Here is a 21,837-nt window from a genome sequence, read left to right as displayed (position 1 = left end):
TGGTGCTGGCTCTATCTCTTAAAACTCAATGAGTGTTTTTGGTTTTGGTCTTTTAGGATGCCATATAATTTTCTGCTTAAAGTTAGACATAAGGTAACTGGTAAAGGACCTGAGCTAAGTAGGTGTTTAGGGTAAGGTTTTATTTTTGTCTGGCTAGGAGAAGGTGTTTACTGTAGCGGTTGCTGTCAGAGACTAAAATTCCCTTGTTGTGCTTGTTTATCTATTCTCTGTTGTCTTTGGGTTTCCCTTGAGACTTCTTTGTCAATAAAGTATAATACCTTCTCTGTCGACTTTCCTGGTGGTTCAGACAGTAAAGAATCTGCCTGCAATGCAGGAGACCCAGGTTCAGTCCCTGGGTTGGGAAGATCCCCTACAGAAGGAAATGGCAACCCACTCCAGTATGTTTGTTCGGAGAATCCCATGGACAGAGGGATTTTAACATTTTCTGCTATCGATACTTCCCATTACATATCTCTTCCTTCCGGGTAAAGTTTATATCTTTTTACTGGTTCTCACCTCTAATTCATAATAGAATCTCTTTTGGGGAGCTTTAAAATATATGTTCGGTCTGTAGAAAATTATTAAAATGAACAGAAGTTAGGATATCTCAGCACAGAACTGATAACTATAAAACAAGAACCAAAAGGAAATTTTAGAACTGAAAATCCCATTATCTGAAATTAAAAATTCACTTGAATGTTATTAACAGAGTTTGAACACTGCAGAAGACATAATGAGCGAACTTGAAGAGAGATTTGATAGATCTAAAGAGCATTCCATCTGAAGAGCAGAGGTTAAAAAAAACTGAAAGAAAACAGGGAACAGAGTCGGGTGACCTTCGGGACAACACCATGGAATATGTTTGGAATTGAAGACTGAAAAGAAATAACTAACAAATGAGAAAAAAAAATGGCTGTAATTTTCTCAAATGTAGTACAAAACACCAATTTACAAATTCGAAAAGCTTAGAAAGTCCCAAAGAAAGATAAATATAAAGAAAACACCACCTGGGCACATCATAGTAACAAAGAGAAAATTTTGTGCATAAAAAAAATTTTTTTTGCATTCAAAAGACCAATGAATGACCTGACTTAAACAATGGAGCTAAGAATTAAAGTGGTGAAAGAAACCTGTTGACTCATTACTCATTCATACCCAGTGAAAATATTGTTAAAAAACAAAGGCAAAATGAAGAAATTGTGGCAAATCATATATTCTGAATAAAGCTACAACAATGAATGTAACTACAATAAACACGTCAATTATAAGGCTGAAATTCTCCAACTGGAAAAAAGCAAGCTGAAATTATAAGCTGTCTACAATATGCTCAGTCAGTCACGTCCCCCTCTTTGGGACCCATGGACTGAAAAGAAAAACCAATAATCTCAACCATTCCACTGAAAGTAGCATCAGAAACATTTGGGAATGCATTTACAAAAGATGTATACAATCTGTACATAGAAAGCTTACCAAATGTTGTTAAGATTAAGTAAGAAAGGTCTAATATAAAACCACCTCATTGATTGTAAGACTCAATATTGTTAAAATGTCAATTCTTGTCAATCACTTTCAATGCAATATCGATGAAAATCCCAGGACTTTTTTAATTAAATATTTTATATAAAACTTATATCGAAACACAAACAATTTCAGAGGAAAAAGAGAACAATTGGAGGACTTAAACTACCTGATTTCAACACTCACTATAAAGCTATGGTAATCAAGGCAACAGGCTTCCCAGGCGGCTTACTGGTGAAGAATCTGCCTGCCAGTGCAGGAGCAGCAGGAGACGCAGTTCCATCCCTGTGTCAGAAAATCTGCTAGAGGAGGAAATGGCAACCCAGTCCCGTATTCTTGCCTGGGAAATTCCACAGCCAGAGGAGTCTGGCGGACTCCAGTCCATGGGGTCGCTAAGAGTGGAACACGACTGAGCACACACACACACAATCAAGGCAACGTGGTATTGGCACAGGAGAGAAAATGAATAGATCCATGGAACACAATATAGTGTCCAGAAATGGAACATATAGACGGTCAATTGAATTTCAACAAAGGCAGTAATATTATTCAATGGGAAAAGAAACTGTTTTCAATAAATGATATTGGAACCGCTGGATAAACATATGGAGGAAAAAGGAATTTTAATTCCTACCACACCGGCCTCACAAAACTGATACAAAAGGGTGGAGCTGGAGGCTCCCGGTTCCTGTCTCCCCTGCCCAGTCCCCAGCCCACAGTCGCCCTAGCCTTGTAGGACCTAGTCTTGTGCCGCTCACCCAATACTGGACTCCCCACAACCTAAGTCCAGCAGAGCGCGGATGTTTCGGGACAGCTGGACGAGCCCGACCCACGTGGGGACCTCCTCCTCCCGGCCGGTTTGGTTTCCTATGCCAATTAGCCGCCAGCAGTTCTGTTTCCCAAAGGCTTTAAAGACTCTACAGGGAAGAAAAATCTCCAAGAAAGGCTGAATGGAGTGGATTCCTCTAGCTTGCCTGACTGCAAGAGCAGCAGTAGGGTCGAGAGGAGTTAGTATGAAGTCCTGCGTGTGAAAGTCAGACGTTGACCCTGGCATTACTGCAACGCACAGGTAGTGATGGAGGAGATCCGAAGCCTATTTGTGACCTGAATTCAGACCCACCGATGGCAGTCTCTGTGACCTTCATCCTGTCGACCCACCTATTCACTGAGTATCTGCTCCAGTCAGGCACCTGGCTACTAAGATGCTAAGAGCAAACCTCTGATTCAACAACTTTCCCCTGGCACAGAGCTGCCACGTGACTCTGGAGGCAGTGATACCCCTCCCCTGCACCCACACTGTCAATGAGCCTGGGAGGAGCAGAAGCTGAGAGCCAGTAGAAGGCGGTAGTCAGAGGACTAGAGGTAGCTCAGGAGGGTCGTTGCCCCTGAGAAGGAATCTGGTTCAAGAAGAACCTTTAATGCCAACTCTGCGTGCTTCGGCCTTCCCAGGTGGCTCCCTGGTAAACAATCAGTCTGCCAATGCAAGAGATGCAGGAGAGGAGAGTTCCATCCCTGGTCGGGAAGATTCCTGGAGGAGGAAATGGCAGGCTACTCCAGTATTCTTGTCTAGGAAAGCCCATGGACAGAGAAGGCTGGTGGGCCGCAGTCCATGGGGTCAGCAAAGAGTTGAACACGACTGGGCGACTGAGCACGCACGCGGGCTGCGTTCAACTCGCCGTCGAGAGGGAGACGGAGATACTTATTTTTCCGGCACTGATTGAGCAATTTCCTGAGTAAGACAAGGCGGGGCCACCTCCGCCTGCTTTCTCCGAAAGCTTAAGTACAGTGCGCCCGGGCGGCGGTATACAGAAGAGCTCCGCGGCGGTATACAGGAGAGCTCCGCGGCGGTATACAGAAGAGCTCCGCGGCGGTATACAGAAGAGCTCCGACGTCTGGCCATCAGAGGCCGGCTTTCCAAGTTCCACGGACGACCGTGAAGATTCCTCATGACCATCAACCTGCGGGGACCTCGACAGCAAACACTGCCCGACCGCAAGGGGCAGCACGGACGGAGGGCACCGGCCTCCTCGATTGCCGGTGGCCCCAAACTTCGGTTCGGGTGCCTCGTCTTCGTCATGGGTGTCGTGTTGCGGGTGAGTACCACCGCGGGTACCACTCCGCAAGGCGCGCCGGGTGGCCGGTAAATGGCGGCGGGAAAAGGCCCGGCGGTGTGCATGCCCGGGTCAGCTGCGGCCGGGGCCTGTCCGAGCGAGATCTACCGTGGGCTGAATGAGGAGGAGGAACAGGTTCAGGGCCTGGCAGGACCGACCCGGGCCCAGAGGGAGAAGAACCCGTGTTCTCCGTCCCGGTTCTAGGTTGTCTGGCTGTCCCAGAAGTAAATTCCAAAGGAAAAATAATAGAAAACTCCTTTGCAAGCCTCTCAGCTCCCCTTCCTTCCCCCCTCCTCCCTCCCCTCTCCCTTCTTCCTTTCCTTCTCTCCTCTCCTTTTATGTTGAGATTCTAGAATATGCTCATCGCATCTATTCTTCCCCTCGATTTTTACAGAAAAGTAGCTTTCCCACCCTCCCTTGCATTCAGCACCCCTTCTGGGCTGCTGTCGGTCATTTTGCAAATTCCTTCCACTTTCTTCCGCAGCAACCCACAGGGCTTACAGGGTAAATCCCCAGTAATCAGGCGGCTAGCCTCAGGGGCTCTGTCTAGTTTAGGAGGAAAGGGTCTGAAGATGTTATTTTGATTTCTGTTTTGAGTCTGAAACAGGTGTGGCATGCATCCTGAAAAAACTATTTAATGGCTGCCCTGAACTCCAGGCGGAAGGGTCTCCGGTTAGCCTAGCTGTGTTTTTACTTGTAAAAACAACTACCCACAGCCACACAAATCTTAGAAGAAACAGGTCTCAGAGCTCAGGAAGACCTTGAGAACAAGTCTGACACTATGGCTTTGTCACAGCTGATGGGGTTTAGAGTAAAAGAGAAACCCTGTATGATGTTACTTACACTTACACGTGCAATATAAAAATTACAACAAACTAGTGAGTAACACACAAAAAAGAAGCAGACTCAGGGATACAGAGAACAACCTGGTGGTTACCAGTGAGGAGAGGGAAGCAGGGAGGGGCAAGATAGGGATGAGGGGAAAAGAACAGTTATTGTGAGATTATATGAAATCCTGTGTGTGAATCGCTTGACAATTGTAAAGCAGTATAGAATTTAAAGAATCTTTTGTTCAAAAAAAAAGAAAAGAAAAGAAACGGTGCAGCTTTTAGGGCCCATTTGTCCCCAGGGAGGAAAGAGTAGTGTTGTTTTGGGTGACCTATCAAGGGAGAGTGAAAATCAAACTAGACCCTAAAACAGTTACATCAGCTCCAGGAAGTAACCTGGGCACACAGCAAGGTCCAACTAGACTCTGCAAACCCAGCTAACAGTATTGCATCACTTTCGGGGTGTAAGTGCTAAGAAGCACGAAAGGAAATCCCCACTCGGGACTCATCTCTGAACTTCACCAGCTTGGTAGCAGAGTGGACAAATTGCTGAGCCGAACTGAAGACACTTCCACAACCCATCGTCCGTTCTCAGTTGCTTTCTTTCTTTTAATTGGCCAAGGCTCAAAGGCTGCAGGAATCAAGGTTCCCAACCTAGGATCCAACCTTGACCCCTGCAGTGAAAGTGCGGCATCCTAACCACTGAACCACAAGGGAAGTTCCCTCGTTTCCCTCTCTTTTGTCCCATGCTGCTGCTCCACCGCAGCCCTCCTGTCTCCCTCCTCTGTCTCTCTCTCTCTCTCACACCCCCAAGCCACCCTCCACACACACACGCCACAAGTCTGTGAGTGGCAAAGTCTCACATCTCCACCGCACCCTGGTGCACCCCAGTGTTTGTCTCTCAAACAGCGTGCAATGGAGATTACACACCAGGAAGCCTCCTCCTCGTCCATCCCAGCCCCAACCCCCTACTCCAGTTACTTTGACTTCGTTCTTGTGATCCTGGCACTGTGGGACTTTTCCCTCCATGTCCACACCTGTTCCCTGCCACTGGGAGTCTTGTCCCATCTGCCTTGCAGCCCTTCCAGGCTCTTTTCACCTTGGTAACTTTATGGGAATCTCTGTCGCTGCCTCAGGTTTCTGTGGCCAGAACTGCCCTGAGGAAAGGAAGGACCTGGCCTTGTCCCCGGTGCCCCACAGCCCCTGCACAGGGCTACTCAGCAGGCTGCAGACAGGACTCCCCCTGAATGCGTGGGTGGTGTGGGTTCTAAGATGCCTGCACTAATGTTACTGTTTTGTCCTGCTCTGAGAGGAATGGGGGTATTGATCTGGGTGGTGGGAAATGTGACCAGCAAGCTGGGGGCAGAACAGAGATAACTGGATGTCAGTGCTGAGGGATTGCCCAGGTCCATAGAAGACTATTTCAAGTTTTCATCTGATGTTACCAAAGATTTTTTAAACCTACATTTGTAGTGTTAAAAGTGTCAATTCATCAGGAAGACATCTTAACCATAAATATATTGTGCCTAATAAAAGAGCTTTAAAAATACATAAAGCACAAATTGATGAAATCAAAGGACTATCATATCACCCTTTAATGAAAATGAAAAAGAGTAGTAACATTATTGAGCTTCCCCAGTGATTCAGTGGTAAAGAATCTGTCTGCCAATGCAGGAGACACAGGTTAGATCCCTAGGCTGGGGAAGATCCCTGGAGGAGGAAATGGCAACCCACTCCAGCATGCTTGCTGGAATATCCCATAGAGGAGCCTGGCAGGCTACAGTCCATGGGGTCACAGAGTCTCTCACAACTTAGCCACTAAACAACAGCAAAAGTTAACACTGTCAACCATAATGGGAATTCCTCTGACCGTTCAGTGGTTAGGACCCTGCTGTCTTATGGAGGGCACAACAGGTTCACTGGGTGAGGAACTAACATTCTCGAAGCTGCACAGAGAGACCAAATTAGAAAAAAAGAAAAATCAACCATCTTGATTTAATTGACATTCAGAGAGCACGCTTGCAACATCTAATGAAGACTCATTCTTTTTTGATGAATGTGATACTTCCACTAAGATAGACCACATTCTAGACAATTTAAAAAGTGTAAATAAGTTTAAAAGCAATGAAATCATATAAACTCTGTTCTCTGACTTTAATGAAATTACATTGCTAGTCAAGAATGATCTCTAGAAAAAGACTCCAAAATTTGAATATTAAGCAACATCCTTCAAATCATTATGGTTCTTAGATGAAATCAAAAGAATTTTTTTTTTGAATTTCAAAACAAATAGTAATGAATATATACTAAACGGAAACTTGTGAAAAGCTGCTAACACAGTGCTTAAACTGCAGTTTTCAATTAAAGTGTGCTACTGCTGCTGCTGCTGCTAAGTCGCTTCAGTCATGTCCGACTCTGTGCGACTCCATAGAAGGCAGCCCACCAGGCTCCCCCATCCCTGGGATTCTCCAGGCAAGAACACTGGAGTGGGTTGCCATTTCCTTCTCCAATGCATGAAAGTGAAAAGTGAAAGTGAAGTCGCTCAGTCGTGTCCAACTCTCAGTGACCCCATGGACTGCAGCCTACCAGGCTCCTCTGTCCATGGGATTCTCCAGGCAAGAAGAGTACTCGAGTGGGGTGCCATCGCTTTCTCCGAATTAACGTGTGAATGCATGCTAAGTCACTTCAGTCGTGTCCTACCCTTTGTAACCCTATGGACTGTAGCTCGCCATGCTCCTCTATCCAAGGGGTTCTCCAGGCAAGAATGGAGTGGGTTGTCGTGCCCTCCCCCAGGGAATCTTCCCGATCCAGGGACTGAACCCACATCTCTTTAAGTCTCTTGCATTGGCAGGTGGGTTCTTTACCACTGGTGCCACCTGGGAAGCTCTTCCAATTAAAGATGTTCTATTAAAAGAATAGGGGGTTGGGAGAAATGGGGAGTAAAATTTTTTTTAATTAAAGAAAAAAAAGCGACCTGAAGATTCACATTTTTAAATCACCATAAAATAAGTGCAAATTGAACTCAAAAGAATAGGGAAAAAATAATAATATGAGTAGAAATCAATGAAATAGAATACAAATAATGAAAGGAATTGACACACCAAGTGTTGATTCTCTGAAATGGTTAACAAAATTAACAAACCAAATTTTAAAAGAAAAAAGGCCAAAAAACAAAAAGTACCAATATCAACAATTAATGATAAGATATTATAACAAACTCTGCAGCCATAGAAAGGACAATAAGGGGAACTTAGGAATAATTTCATGCTGATAAATTTGACAACTTGAATAAAATGGACAAATTCCTTGAAAATATTACTTAGCAAAAGAGATACAAGATGAAAATAAAATCTGATTAATCCTATATCTTTTTATGAATGAGAATTCATCACTTAAAATCTTACAGCAATGAAAACTGCAGGCCCATGTAGTTTCATTGAGGAATTCTATAAATATTCATAGAAAAAATAATATCAGTCATATACAGATTCTTTCAGAAAATATGAACAGGCAACAGTTCTTCACTGTTTTATAAAGCCAGCACAACCCTGGTATCAAAAACTTACAATGACATTACCAAAAAAAAAAAAGAAAATACCAATGGACATCTATTATAAATATACATGCAAAAATCCTTCATGAAGGGACTCCCCTGGTGGTCCAGTGGTTAACACTCTCCCTTTCCAACACAGGGCTTCCCTGGTGACTCAGATGGTAAAGAATCTGCCTGCAGTGGGGGAGACCCAGATTTGATCCCTGGGTTGGGAACATCCCTTGGAGAAGGGAATGGGTACCCACTCCATTATTCTTGCCTGGAAAATTCCATGGACAGAGGAGCCTGGCTGGCTACAGTCCATGGGGTCGCGAAGTCAGACACAACTGAGCGACTAACACTTTCACTTGCATAGTTTGAAATCAGGAAGCAAGATGCCACCAGCCTTCCTTATCTTTTTTAAAAAATTACTTTGGCTCTTCGGAGTCTTTTGTGGTTCTGTAAAAAGTTTAATTATTTGTCCTATTTCTGTGAAAAGTGCCATTGAAATATGGATAAAACTTGCATCAAATCTATAGATTTCTATGGGTATATGGACATTTAAAAATATTGATTATTCAAATCCATAAGCATGGACTGCTTTCCCATTTATTTGTGCAGTTTTCAATGTACAGGTCTTTGACCTCCTTGGCTAAATTTATTCAACTTATTCATAGGAATTTTAATTTTTTCATGCCATTGTAAATTAAATTGTTTTCTTATTTCTCTTCCTGCTGGTTTGTTATTCATGTAAAGAAATGCACCATATGTTTTCATATTGATTTTTATATCCTGTAACTATACTGGCTTCATTTATTAGTCTTAAGAGGTTTTTTTAAAATGGAGTGTTTAGCATTTTGACGGTGGTGTTGGAGAAGACTCTTGAGAGTCCCTTGGACTGCAAGGAAATCTAAAGCAGTCCATTCTGAAGGAGATCAGCCCTGGGATTTCTTTGGAAGGAATGATGCTAAAGCTGAAACTCCAGTACTTTGGCCACCTCACGCAAAGAGTTGACTCATTGGAAAAGACTCTGATGCTGGGAGGGATTGGGGGCAAGAGGAGAAGGGGACGACAGAGGATGAGATGGCTGGATGGCATCACTGACTCGATGGATGTGAGTGTGAGTGAACTCTGAGAGTTGGTGATGGACAGGGAGGCCTGGCGTGCTGCGATTCATGGGGTCGCAGAGAGTCGGACACGACTGAGCGACTGATTTGATCTGATACATAATATCATGTCACCTGCAAAATGTGACACTTTTACTTCCTCCTTTCCAAGTTGGATGCTTTTTATTTCTTTTTCTTACCTAATCGCTCTGGCTGGGACTTCCAATACTATGTTAAATAAAGATGACAAAAGTGAGTGTCTGTATCTTGTTCCTGATCTTAGAGGAGATAATTTCAGCTTTTCAGTATAGAATGTGGTGTTTGCTGTGGCCTTGTCACATAGGGTTGTATATGTTGAGGTGTATTTCCTCTGTGTCTGCTTTGTTGAGAGTTGTATCGTAAATCAATATTGAATTTGTCAAATGCTTTTTTTGTACCCATTGAGATGATCATATGACTTTTGTTCTTCATTTTATTAATGTGGTATATCACACTGACTGATTTGTGATTTTTTTTTGATTTGTAAATTTTGAACCATAGTTTGCATCCTTAGAATAAATCCCACTGATTATGTTGTATGGTCCTTTTAATGTAGTGTTGAATTCAGCTTTCTAAAATTTTGTTGATGACTTTTGCATTTGTGTTCATCAAGAATATTGGCCTGTAAATTTCTTTGTGTGTGTATGTGGCTGACTTCTAGTCGACCTGAATATAGGCACTGAGATCTTCCCCTTTGGGATAGTGTTACTGAAAGTGTGTGTGTGGGTCTGGCTGCTCTCTGCCCAAAAGCCAATAAGCAGGCCAGGTTGGTGGTAAGGAAAGTTTGCTTTATTTCAGATGCGGACAACTGGGGGGCGAGAGTGGTGAACATCTATCCGAAGGCCGACTCCCCGCCCCCACCGGCAACCTGTGGGCAAGAGCTTTTATAGACAGAAGTGAGGAGGGAACCACATATAGAAACAGCAGAGTCAGCTCTGATAGTCATCTTCAAATTGGTCATCGGTGGTCTGACCAGCATCATCTTGATTGTTTTAGGTACAGTTCCAGGGTCCATTTGTTTCCATTTCTCTGAGGCCAGTTCTTGGAATTGTGGCACCTCATATCCTGGGTACAGTCTGGTCATCATGTAGTTAACTTCTCCACTTGGGGTTTCAGTATCTATAAGACAGCTCAGCATGAAGATGCTCAACATCACTCATTATCAGAGAAATGCAAATCAAAACCACAGTGAGGTACCATCTCACACGGGTCAGAATGGCTGCTATCAAAAAGTCCACAAACAATAAATGCTGGAGAGGGTGTGGAGAAAAGGGAACCCTCTTACACTGTTGGTGGGAATGCAAAGTAGTACAGCCACTATGGAGAACAGGGTGGAGATTCCTTTAAAAACTGGAAATCAAAATGCCATACGACCCAGCAATCCCACCGCTGGGCATACACACCAAGGAAACCAGAATTGAAAGAGACATGTGTACTCGAATGTTCATCGCAGCACTGTTTACAATAGCTAGGTCACGGAAGCAACCTAGATGTCCATCAGCAGATGAATGGATAAGAAAGCTGTGGTACATATACACAATGGAATATTACTCAGCTATTAAAAAGAGTGCATTTGAATCAGTTCTAATGAGGTGGATGAAACTGGAGCCTATTATACAGAGTGAAGTAAGTCAGAAAGAAAAACACCAATACAGTATACTAAGACAAATATATATGGAATTTAGAAAGATGGTAATGATAACCCTGTATGTGAGACAGCAAAAGAGATACAGATATAAAGAACAGACTTTTGGACTCTGTGGGAGAAGATGAGGGTGGGATGATTTGAGACAATAGCATTGAAATATGTATATTATCATAGTTAACTAGATCGCCAGTCTAGGTTTGATGCATGAGACAGGGTGCTCAGGGCTGGTGCACGGTGATGACCCTGAGAGATGGGATGGGTAAGGAGGTGGGAGGGGGTTCAGGATGAGGAACACATGTACACCCATGGCTGATTCATGTCAATGTATGGCAAAAACCACTACAATATTGTAATTAGCCTCCAGTTAAATTAATTAAAAAAAAAAAGACAGCTCACAGGATATGGCTCAGAATATTATCTATAGCCCTTGAGAAAGAACTAAAGATCCTTGACTAAGTTTAATGACTACATTATTATAATTTGGTCTCCTTTGACTATTTTCCTTTGTTTCTGCATTTCTCACTTCTTTGATGAAACTTATTCTTGGACTGAAGTTTTCCATAGACAAGAGGCAGGCAGAGGACGTAGTGGGGGGAGCGCAAGGACCATAGTGTCCTGCTCCGTTGCAATAGGACAGGTCTTGGCACATGCTCAACTACTGGGAACTCTTAAAAAATATAGTAGGCTGCTTCAACAATCCCAAGAGTTTGAGAGATGACTAAGAGCAGGGGTAGGGCTGAATGAAAAATTCATTTCCTACACAAGGCCACTCCTTCAAGACTGGGAGAGAGGTGGTTGTTTCATCTACTGTCTAGAAACAAACACAGAGAATCAAGCAAAATGAAGAAACAGAGAAACCTGTTCCAAGTGACTAAATAGATAAAGCCTTAGAAAGAAGCCTTAATGAAATGGAGATAAATAATTTAGTTGATAAAGGGTTCAAAGTAATGGTCATAAAGAAGCTTGCTGAACTGGGGAGAAGAATGGATGAATACAGTGAGAACTTCAACAAAGAGATGGAAAATATAAGAAACTGTCAAATAGAAGCCACAGAGCTGAAACATACAATAACTGAACTGACAAACAATAGAAGGGTTCAGCAGCAGACTAGGTAAAGTAAAGAAAGGATCAGTCATCTCAAAGACAAAGCAGTGGAAACTTCCCTGGTGGTCCGTGGTTAAGACTCCAGCTTACAATGCAGGGGAAAGTGAAAGTGAAAGTCGCTCAGTCGTGTCGGACTATTTGCGACCCCATGGACTGTGTGGATCACAATAAACTGTGGAAAATTGTGAAAAAGATGGGAATACCAGACCACCTGACCTGCCTCTTGAGAAACCTGTATGCAGGTCAGGAAGCAACAGTTAGAACTGGACATGGAACAACAGACTGGTTCCAAACAGGAAAAGGAGTATGTCAAGGCTGTGTATTGTCACCCTGCTTATTTAACTTCTATGCAGAGTACATCATGAGAAACGTTGGACTGGAAGAAGCACAAGCTGGAATCAAGATTGCCGGGAGAAATATCAATAACCTCAGATATGCAGATGACACCACCCTTATGGCAGAAAGTGAAGACGAGCTAAGAAGCCTCTTGATGAAAGTGAAAGAGGAGAGTGAAAAAGTTGGCTTAAAGCTCAACATTCAGAAAAATAAGATCATGGCATCTGGTCCCATCACTTCATGGGAAATAGATGGGGAAGCAGTGTCAGACTTTATTTTGGGGGCTCCAAAATCACTGCAGATGGTGATTGCAGCCGTGAAATTAAAAGATGCTTACTCCTTGGAAGGAAAGTTATGACCAATCTAGATAGCATATTCAAAAGCAGAGACATTACTTTGCCAACAAAGGTCCGTCTAGTCAAGGCTATGGTTTTTCCAGTGGTCATGTATGGATGTGAGAGTTGGACTGTGAAGAAAGCTGAGCACCGAAGAATTGATGCTTTTGAACTGTGGTGTTGGAGAAGACTCTTGAAAGTCCCTTGGGCTGCAAGGAGATCCAACCAGTCCATTCTAAAGGAGATCAGTCCTGGGTGTTCTTTGGAAGGACTGATGCTAAAGCTGAATCTCCAATACTTTGGCCACCTCATGTGAAGAGTTGACTCAATGGAAAAGACTCTGATGCTGGGAGGCATGGGGGGCAGGAGGAGAAGGGGACGACAGAGGATGAGATGTCTGAATGGCATCACTGACAGGATGGACGTGAGTTTGAGTGAACTCCGGGAGTTGGTGATGGATAGGGAGGCCTGGCGTGCTGCAATTCATGGGTTCCCAAAGAGTTGGACAGGACTGAGTGACTGAACTGAACTGGACTATACAGTCCATGAAATTCTCCAGGCCAGAATGCTGGAATGGGTAGCCGTTCCCTTCTCCAGGGGATCCTCTTAACCCAAGGATCAAACCCAGGTCTCCCACATTGCAGGTGGATCCTTTACCAGCTGAGCCATCAGAAAAGCCCAAGATTACTGGAGTGGGTAGCCTATCCCTTCTCTAGCAGATCTTCCCGACCCAGGAATTGAACTGTGGTCCCCTGCACTGCAAGTGGATTCTTTACCAGCTGAGCTACCAGAAAGCAATGCAGAGGATGTAGGTTCAATCCCCAGTCAGGGAACTAAGGTCCCATATGCCACGGTGCAACTAAGCCCATGCTGCAACTGCTGACCTCACACACCACAACTTGAGAGTCCATGCACTGCAACAAAAGATCCCATGTGACAAAACTAAGACCTGATGCAACCAAATAAATAGGCAAATATATATTTTAAAAAATGTTTTAAAAAAGACAAGGCAGTGGAACTCACCCAATCAGAACATCAGAGAGGAAAAAGAATGAAATACAGTGAAGATAGCTTCAGGACCTTATGGGACAACATTAAAGGATATTATAGGGCAGTACTGCATTATAGGGCTCCAAAAGAGAACTAGAAAGGGGCAGAAAACTTATGTGATTAAATAATGGCTGAAAACTTACCTAATGTGGGGAAGGAATCAGACACCTAGATATAGGAAGCTCAGAAAGTTCCAAATAAGGACCTTAAAGAGATCCTTACTGCTGCTGCTGCTGCTGCTGCTGCTGCCTTAAAGAGATCCTTACTAAGACACATTATAATTAAAATGTCAAAAGTTAAAGATAATGGAGAGAATATTAAAAACAGCAAGAGAAAAACAACTTGTTGCCTACAAGGGAACCCCCATAAGGCTATCAACAGACTTTTCAGCACAAAAATGCAAGTCAGAAGGGAGTGGCACAATATATTCAAAATGCTAAAAGGAAAAAAACGTCTAACTAGTAATACTCTTCATAGCAAAGTGATTATTCATAAACAAAACAGTTTTCCAGACAGGTGGCGCTAGTGCTAAAGAACTCACCTGCCAATTCAGGAGACTCAGGAGATGCAGGTTCCAGCCCTGGGTGGGGAAGATCCTCTGGAGGAGGACATGGCAACTCACTCCAGTATTCTTGCCTGGAAAATTCCATGGGCAGAGGAGCCTGGTGGGCTCCAAAAAGTCGGACATGACTGAGCACATTATGGTTATGGTGAGACAAACAAAAGCTAAAGGAGTTAATCACTAAACTGGCCTTAAAACAGATGTTAAAAAAATTTTTTTTAAGCTGAAAATAAAAGCCATCAAATAATAACAAGAACAGATATGAAAGAATAAATCTCACTGGAAGGTAAATATTTAGTAACAGTACTGGTTTGATTACCTATAAAGCTAATATGAAGCTTAAAGACAAAAGCAGTAAAAATAACTATGATTACAATAATTAACAAAGGGATATTCAAGATGAAAAGATGTGAAAAGTGACATCAAAAATGTACAATGTTGGGGGTAGGAGACTAAAAATGATGAGCTTTAGAATGGGATCACACTTGTTATCAACTTAAAATAGACTGTTATAGATATAAGTTGCCATATGTAGGGCTTCCTGGGTAGCTCAGCTGGTAAAGACTCCCCTGCAGTGCAGGAGAGTCTGATTCAATTCCTGGGTTGGGAGGTTCCCCTGGAGAATGGATAGGCTACCTACTTCAGTATTCTGGCTGCTGTTGCTGCTGCTGCTGCTGCTAAGTCACTTCAGTCGTGTCCGACTCTCTGCGACCCCAGAGACGGCAGCCCACCAGGCTCCCCCGTCCCTGGGATTCTCCAGGCAAGAACACTGGAGTGGGTTGCCATTTCCTTCTCCAGTGCATGAAAATGAAAAGTGAAAGTGAAGTCTCTCAGTTGTGTCCGACTCTTAGCGACCCCCTGGACTGCAGCCCACCAGGCTCCTCCGTCCGTGGGATTTTCCAGGCAAGAGTTCAGTATTCTTGGGCTTCACAAAACAAAACCTATAGTTAATACACAAAAGATCAATGTCTTTTAAAACCTGAGGATAGTTCCTTAACGTTTGATCCTGTGATCTGATTTTTTGTTTGTTTGCACTAAGTATAATGCTTATTTGTAAAAGTGTGTGTGAGTGTGTGTATGTGTGTGTGAACTGCTTGAGGAGGGAGAGGGAGTCTCCTCATGGGCCAGGGTACCTGATTCTTGGTCCACACACTTGACTTTGCTCCAGGGGGTACAAGCCATGGCCACGAGCTTCCTCTCAGGGCACCTGGGTACAGACACAGGGATGATGTAGGGGACCCAACAGGGCCAGCTGGCTGGATGAGGAGGAGGAAGGGGCAAGCTCCTGTCCCAGGTCTCCTGACAAGACAGTGGAGAGGGGACAGGCTTCTGCTGTCTGCAGGTCAGGATCCCCTCAGTCCCCCTCATTGGGTGGGAAAAGGCTCCAGGCTTGTGCCCTGCAGCCCCCGGGCTCCTGCTGAGTGTTCATAGCTGTCCTTGCAGGGCCTCTGCAAGGCCCACCCTGGCCTCCATGGGCTGCAGGGGGAGTCCTGTGAGGGGAGGCCTCATCTAGGTCAAGGGTCACAAGGGTGTGGGCACAAGCTGAGCTTCATCCTTTAGTCAAGCTTTAAATACGAGGCCCTCTCGTCCTCCACCTGTTGACTCTTCCTACCAACCTCAGCCAACACTGGAGTGTCAGAGGACAGCGAATTACTATTGACCTTCAAGTCCCCAAATAGGAAAGATTCAGGTGCTACTGGGGAACAGGGCTGGGTGTGAGGCCAGTCAAGTTGGCTCAGGGTTTTATGGGAACCTTGAAGGAGCACACTCGTGGCCTCATTATGACTCTGTCTGCTGTCAGCACCTTTGGGCTTTCTAGGCCCCTTCTTGCTTACAAAAATAATTAAAGATTACATTTCGGACTCAATAGGTATAAAGATGAGTATAACTGAGATTGAACTCTATGCAAATAGTTTTGTATGATTTCAAGATTTTTTTAAAAATTGGAGTGTAATTGCTTTACAATATTGTATTATTTTCTGCTGTACAATGAAATGAATCAGCTATATGTATACACATAGCCCTCCCTCTTAGACATCCTCAATCCTCCAGGTCATCACAGAGAATGAAGCTGAATTCCCTGTGCTATACAGCAGGTTCCCACTAGTTATTTATTTTACACGTGGCGGTGTGTGTATGTCAATCCCAATCTCTCAGTTCATCCCATCCCTCCCTCCCCCACCTCCGCCCCCATCCCGTGTCCAGATGTGTGTCCTCTACATCTGTGTCTCTCCTCCTGCCCTGCAATAGGTTCATCTGTACCATTTCTCTAGATTCTACATATATACTGAAAAATTTTTCATGGGCCACTGATGGGATCATGGGCCCTAACCTGCAGCCTGCTGTGCCCAGTGGAGAAGCTAGCTTGGCCTAAGGGGAAATGTGTTGAAGAGGTGTGGGGATGGACAGGGCAAGGGGCAGTGTGGGGCCACACAGTCGGATGAGGAGGGGCTCTGCAGCCTCAGAAGACCCCACCAGCATGGGAAAGCCTGGGGGCGGTTGGGGCTCTATAGGAAGAGGGGAGAAAATGGGGTACAGGGAAGCTCAGGAGTTTCCCTGGTGGCTCAGATGGTAAAGAGTCTGTCTGCCACACGGGAGACCCAGGTTTCACCCCTGGGTGGGGAAAATCCCCTGAGAAGGGAATGATCCCCTGATCCCCTGGAGAAGGCAGTGGCTACCCACTCCAGTATTCTTGCCTGGAGAATCCCATGGATAGAGGATCCTGGCAGGCTACAGTCCATGGGGTCGCAAACAGTTGGACATGACTTAGTGACTAAACAACAACAATCAATATAAAATACTGCTGGACTTTTTTTTCTTAAATATTGTCTTTGAAATTCAGAACGTATTTTTCACTTGCAACACATCTTGATTCAGAGAAGCTGTTTGAAGTGCTCCATTCCCATAAGGACCTGGTGATTACTCTATTGAACAGCACCACCTGGGCCTCTAGAACTTAGAGAAGGAAGTCCTAATTCCTGTTCTCAACGAGCTCGTAGTCCTTAAGAGACACAAAGAGGCACAGAACAAATACAGTGATGAGGGAAGAGCCTTCAAACAAAGCCCATGCCATTGGGCCCTGGCGGGAAAACAAGAGGAAAAATGGTCCGACCTGTAGAGAGTCACAGTGACCCAAAGGAAGGGGGTTCTGTGATCTGGAACTGAGCTGAAGACTTGGAAGAGCTGTCACAACCCGGGACCCCATGTCCCTAGGCTTGACCTTCACCTCCTGGGCTTTCCTCCTTCAGTGACCTCAGTCTTCCTTGCAGGATCTGTCTCTCTCATCTAATTCATATTTATTAATAATGAAAGATGCTCTTAAAAAAACCCAACCTTTAAAACCTTTCCTTAATAATGTGTTATGATGATGACACTTCCTATTAATGATAAAAAACTAACTCTTCAATAATGATGATACAGCAACGAGGATGACTTCTGAAAAAGAATGATGTTTCTTCCTTATGCTCTTCTTATTGGATAATTAAAAATAGGTGGATCAATCAATTAATTGTAATATATGAAACCAGAAGAGTACTGCAAAAATATGAGAAAAAATTTCTTACCACTTTGGAGAGGGGAAGAACTTCAATATGACAACAAATTATAAAACTTGCCTAAAGGATGTATAAAAATTAAGAAAGCCAAAGGGAAGGAATCATAACAAAGATAAAAACAAACTAGAAAAAAAGTACTCAGAACACAAATCACACTTAGAAATGTAACTTCCTTAATCTGTAAGGATTCATAATGAACCGAAAGAAGATCAACGCGAAAATGGTAGACATGAACATTATAAAACAATTAGACCAACAGACATCTATTGAATACTCCAGTCAAGAACAAAATACATTCTTCTCAAGTGTGCATGGAACATTCTCCAGAATAAACCATATGCTGCTGCTAAGTCACTTCAGTTATGTCCGACTCTGTGCGACCCCATAGACGGCAGCCCACCAGGCTCCCCTGTCCCTGGATTCTCCAGGCAAGAACACTGGAGTGGGTTGCCATTTCCTTCTCCAAAGTATGAAAGTGAAAAGTGAAAGTGAAGTTGCTCAGTCCTGTCCGACTCTTAGCGACCCCATGGACTGCAGCCTACCAGGCTCCTCCATCCATGGGATTTTCCAGGCAAGAGTACTGGTGCCATTGCCTTCTCCAAATAAACCATATACTAGCTCATAAAACAAATATCAATATATTTAAAAGGAGAGCCATAATAGAACACATACCCTCCCACCACAATGGAATGAAATTAGAAATCACAAACAGGAAGGGATTGGGGAACTTCACAGCTATGATAAAATTTAAACAAGACACTTTCAAATAACCAGTTAGTCAAAGAAGATATCAAAAAAGAAATTGTTAAATATTTTGAGATAAATGAAACTGAAGATACCGTATACCAAAACTTATGGGATATAGCTAAAGCAGCTGAAAACTTAGAAAGAAATTTATGCCTATAAATGACTGCATTAAGGAAGAAGAAAAATCTCAAATCAATAACCTAATACTATTCAGTGACACACTAGAAAATGAAGAACATACTAAAGGTAAAGCAAAGAGAGGAAGGAAATAGTACAGATTAGAACAGAAAGTAATGAAACTAAAGCTAGAAAAACAACAGAGTCCGTGCTGATGAACGTGTGATGGATCTTGTGAGGCCCTGGCCCTTCTGCTTGCCCAGGACTGCAGTAGAAACAGGAAAAGGCCGTTCTGGTCCCACCTTCTGCCCCAAGAGGAAGTGGTGAAGGAGGGAGATCAGGTTCATGGAGGGGAAGGGAGCCAGCTGTGGTAGACTGGCTGCTCTAAGCGATGTTATGTTACTTATTACCTGTCTTGTTTTCACTAGCTGTCAATATATTCCTGAAACCTAAAGCAGGCAGCACAGAGCAGGTGCTCCTATGGTTGTTGAATGATTGAATAAAGGCTGCATGTATGCCACTGTGTGGTTATTATAATATTTAGTAATAAGCCTCCTAAAACTAAAAATTTCTGATTTTTTCAAAATTATTACATTGAATATATTTGAAAATAAAACCATATATGTTTTCTGATGACGTTAGTAGGTGACTTTCTAGAAGAGTAGAATCTGGGTCAACCCACCAAACATATTTTGTACTTGTAAATATACAAGTGTATTTTTACTGTAACCCAGCCTCACACACACACTTGGGCACAGGTGCGTCCAGCTTTGGTTCCTGGAATTCAGTAGCTTTGATCTGATGTTGTGGGTCTTTCTTTGTTTTATTTTTCCTAACTGTGAAAAAAAAATTTCATATGATCCATTTATTTATTTATATTTTTGGCTGCGGTAGGTCTTCATTGCTGCACGTGGGCTTGTTCTAGTTGCAGTGAGCAGGGGCTGCTCTTCAGTGCAGTGCCCAGGTTTCTCATTGCAGCGGCTTCTCTTGTTACGGAGCGTGGGCGCCAGGCACGCGGCCTCAGTAGTTCCAGCCCTTGGGCTCATTAGTTGCAGTTCGAGGGCTCTAGAGCTCTGGCTCAGTAGTTGTGGTGCGTGGGCTTAGTCGTTCCACAGCATGTGAGATCTTCCTGCACCAGAGATGGAACCTGTGTCCCCTGCATTGGCAGGCAGATTCTTATCCTTTGTGCTCCCAGGGAAGTCCTAAATTAAGTTTTAAGAAAAGAATGAGGTTGCATCCTAGTTTCATGTAGAAATTCTTGTCATTGTGGATACAGCCTCCTGTTTTGAGATGGTTTCAAAAAGTCAAAATTGGTACTTAATTTTATCTTTTCACCTTCCCTGGAGACTATCGCATGCTTTCATTTCCTTATTTAGACTACTGATAATGGTGCAAAGCATCTCCGCACTTGTGGAATAACTATTCTTCTGTTTTCCTAAGTGCCCTCATATATATTCCTCATTTGAGTCCCATATATCCTGGGATGGAGTGCCTGTCCTGATGGGGTGGGTGGGAAAGGACTACTGGGGCAGAAGAGACTGTGTGGGGTGCTGGGAGTGTTCTGTGTCTTGACTGGGTGATGGCTACTCAGCTGCATACAGTTATCAAAGCTGGAGCAGATACTTAAGAAGTGAGGATTACTGCAGGGAATGGTCTGTAAAAATAGAAACTATCAAAAGGAATCAACACAAAATTGTAGGGCTGAAAAGTCAAACAGCTGAAGTGAAAAATCCACACTACACGTGTTTAACTGTGCAATTGACCGGTAGAAGAAAGGATCGGTGAGCTTGACGATAGGACAAAAGAACACAGGACAGATAGCCTCTGCATGTGCATTTCCTAAAGAAAGCGGAGTCCCTGGTTTATCTCTTCTTCTAGACAGGGAAACAGTTGGAGATCCCTTTGAAGAGTTTGTTGATATTATCAAACAATACAAGAAATAGCTACATTATCCACTAGCTAGAAGAGACTCGTATATTCATGAATCCATGACCTAAATACATAACTTTATATAAAAAGAAGCATGTGTGTACTTTCCTCCCCCTCCTTGCAGTCTCCTCTGGAGAAGCTGTGAGTGGCACAGGGACAGGGGTGTATGTTCTTGCTGGGTCATTCACTCCTTCCTTCCCCTCTTTGTTCCTGCATGAGTGTGTCTCCTGCTGTGACTCAAGATTTCCAGGCACCAGGTTTCTTGGAGACTAGAATTCAGCCCCTCCTCCGTCCATCTCCTCCCTGCCCTTCCCCTGGGAAAGGGGCCCCAGCCGGGCCTGACTGCCCACAGCCTGCCCCAGTGGTGTCTCGGGTTGCACCTGGGCCTGCTAGGCTCCTGGAGGTGCAGACTGGCTGTGACAGCTGTCGGGAAGGTATCTTGCTTGCTGGGGTCCTCCTGTGGCCCCTCACTTGTGAGCCTCCTGCTACTCTGGGGACACCTTCTCTTTCTGTCCCCACTGGCCTTTCTGTAACCTTCTCAGTAGGCCTGGTGACTCAGCCCTGCAACCTCACAGAGACCTGTTTTTTTTTTTTTTCTCTCTCCTGGACCTTAGGCCCTAGCTCTTCTCCCTTTGAGTTGCTAGGAGGCTCCACAGTCAGGCTTCTGTCCCCTTCCCAAAGCCAAGGTGCTGAGTACAGAGCTGTATCCACTCCCAGGGGCTGCCCTTCTGCCCCTGCCCATTGGCCCCTCTGCCTCACCCTGAAGCCATGGCAGCCCTCCAGTGCCATCTCTCCTCTGCTCCACAGTCTGCTCCTGCTCAGTTATCCCCGCTTTCCTCCAAACCAGCACCAGATGTCCTGTGACAGCTCACAATAGGAAACTCCCATCGTCCAGCTCTGTACCTTTTTTCCTGACATTTCACTTTTTCCCCAATCTCCCCACCCCAACATGGACACTACATCTCCTGTGGGGCTCTCTAACAGTTAGGAAGATAACCGTGAGAAGATAAGTGCATTCCCAAGATGGCATGTATCTGTTGTTATGTTGGAGCCCTTCAACCATCCTTTCTCCCAAAAACCTCAATCACCAGCATCCTGAGAGCCAAGAACTTGTGAATATATTTGAAAATAGATTATATTAGATTCTTGATGATGTTCTTACTAGAACATGGGGCTTCCTAGAAGAAATAGAATATCTGGGTTAACCTAGAGGGGTATTTTTTCCTACACACACACACACACACACACACACACACACAAATACCCATGCACTCTTTTGGTTCTTACCAACAGTTTGTTCATTTCGGTCTGGAGATTGGGGG

At 44.0% G+C, this 21,837-nt stretch overlaps 1 protein-coding gene and 1 long non-coding RNA gene across 8 annotated transcripts in view; one reads left to right on the top strand and one right to left on the bottom strand.

Moving 5' to 3' along the window:
* Positions 1 to 1,206: 1,206 nt before the first annotated feature.
* LOC147367349 (tumor necrosis factor receptor superfamily member 10B-like) overlaps positions 1,207 to 21,837 on the top strand; it is a 40,463-nt gene continuing 19,832 nt past the window's right edge. For 5 of the 7 annotated variants that reach the window (XM_086416388.1, XM_086416386.1, XM_086416385.1 and 2 more), the window contains exon 1: positions 1,207 to 3,611. In XM_086416388.1, coding sequence (XP_086272514.1) covers positions 3,465 to 3,611 — 147 coding nt within the window. In that variant the 5' untranslated portion in view covers positions 1,207 to 3,464. Of the gene's footprint in view, positions 3,612 to 9,974; positions 10,130 to 21,837 lie in introns of those variants that run through there. The other 2 variants (XM_086416387.1, XM_086416389.1) reach the window with 2 other exon arrangements.
* LOC147367350 (uncharacterized) lies at positions 9,901 to 13,889 on the bottom strand. The gene is made up of 2 exons (XR_015170038.1): positions 13,750 to 13,889; positions 9,901 to 10,252 (listed from the first exon to the last, which is right to left on the bottom strand). It is a non-coding gene; the product is annotated as an uncharacterized LOC147367350 (long non-coding RNA).

This window comes from Bos grunniens, chromosome 8 (genome assembly GCF_055505025.1).
Source record: "Bos grunniens cultivar Pamir isolate PY7600 chromosome 8, Bosgru_T2T1.0, whole genome shotgun sequence".
NCBI lineage: Eukaryota > Metazoa > Chordata > Mammalia > Artiodactyla > Bovidae > Bos > Bos grunniens.
This window is presented reverse-complemented; position numbering and strand designations above follow the sequence as displayed.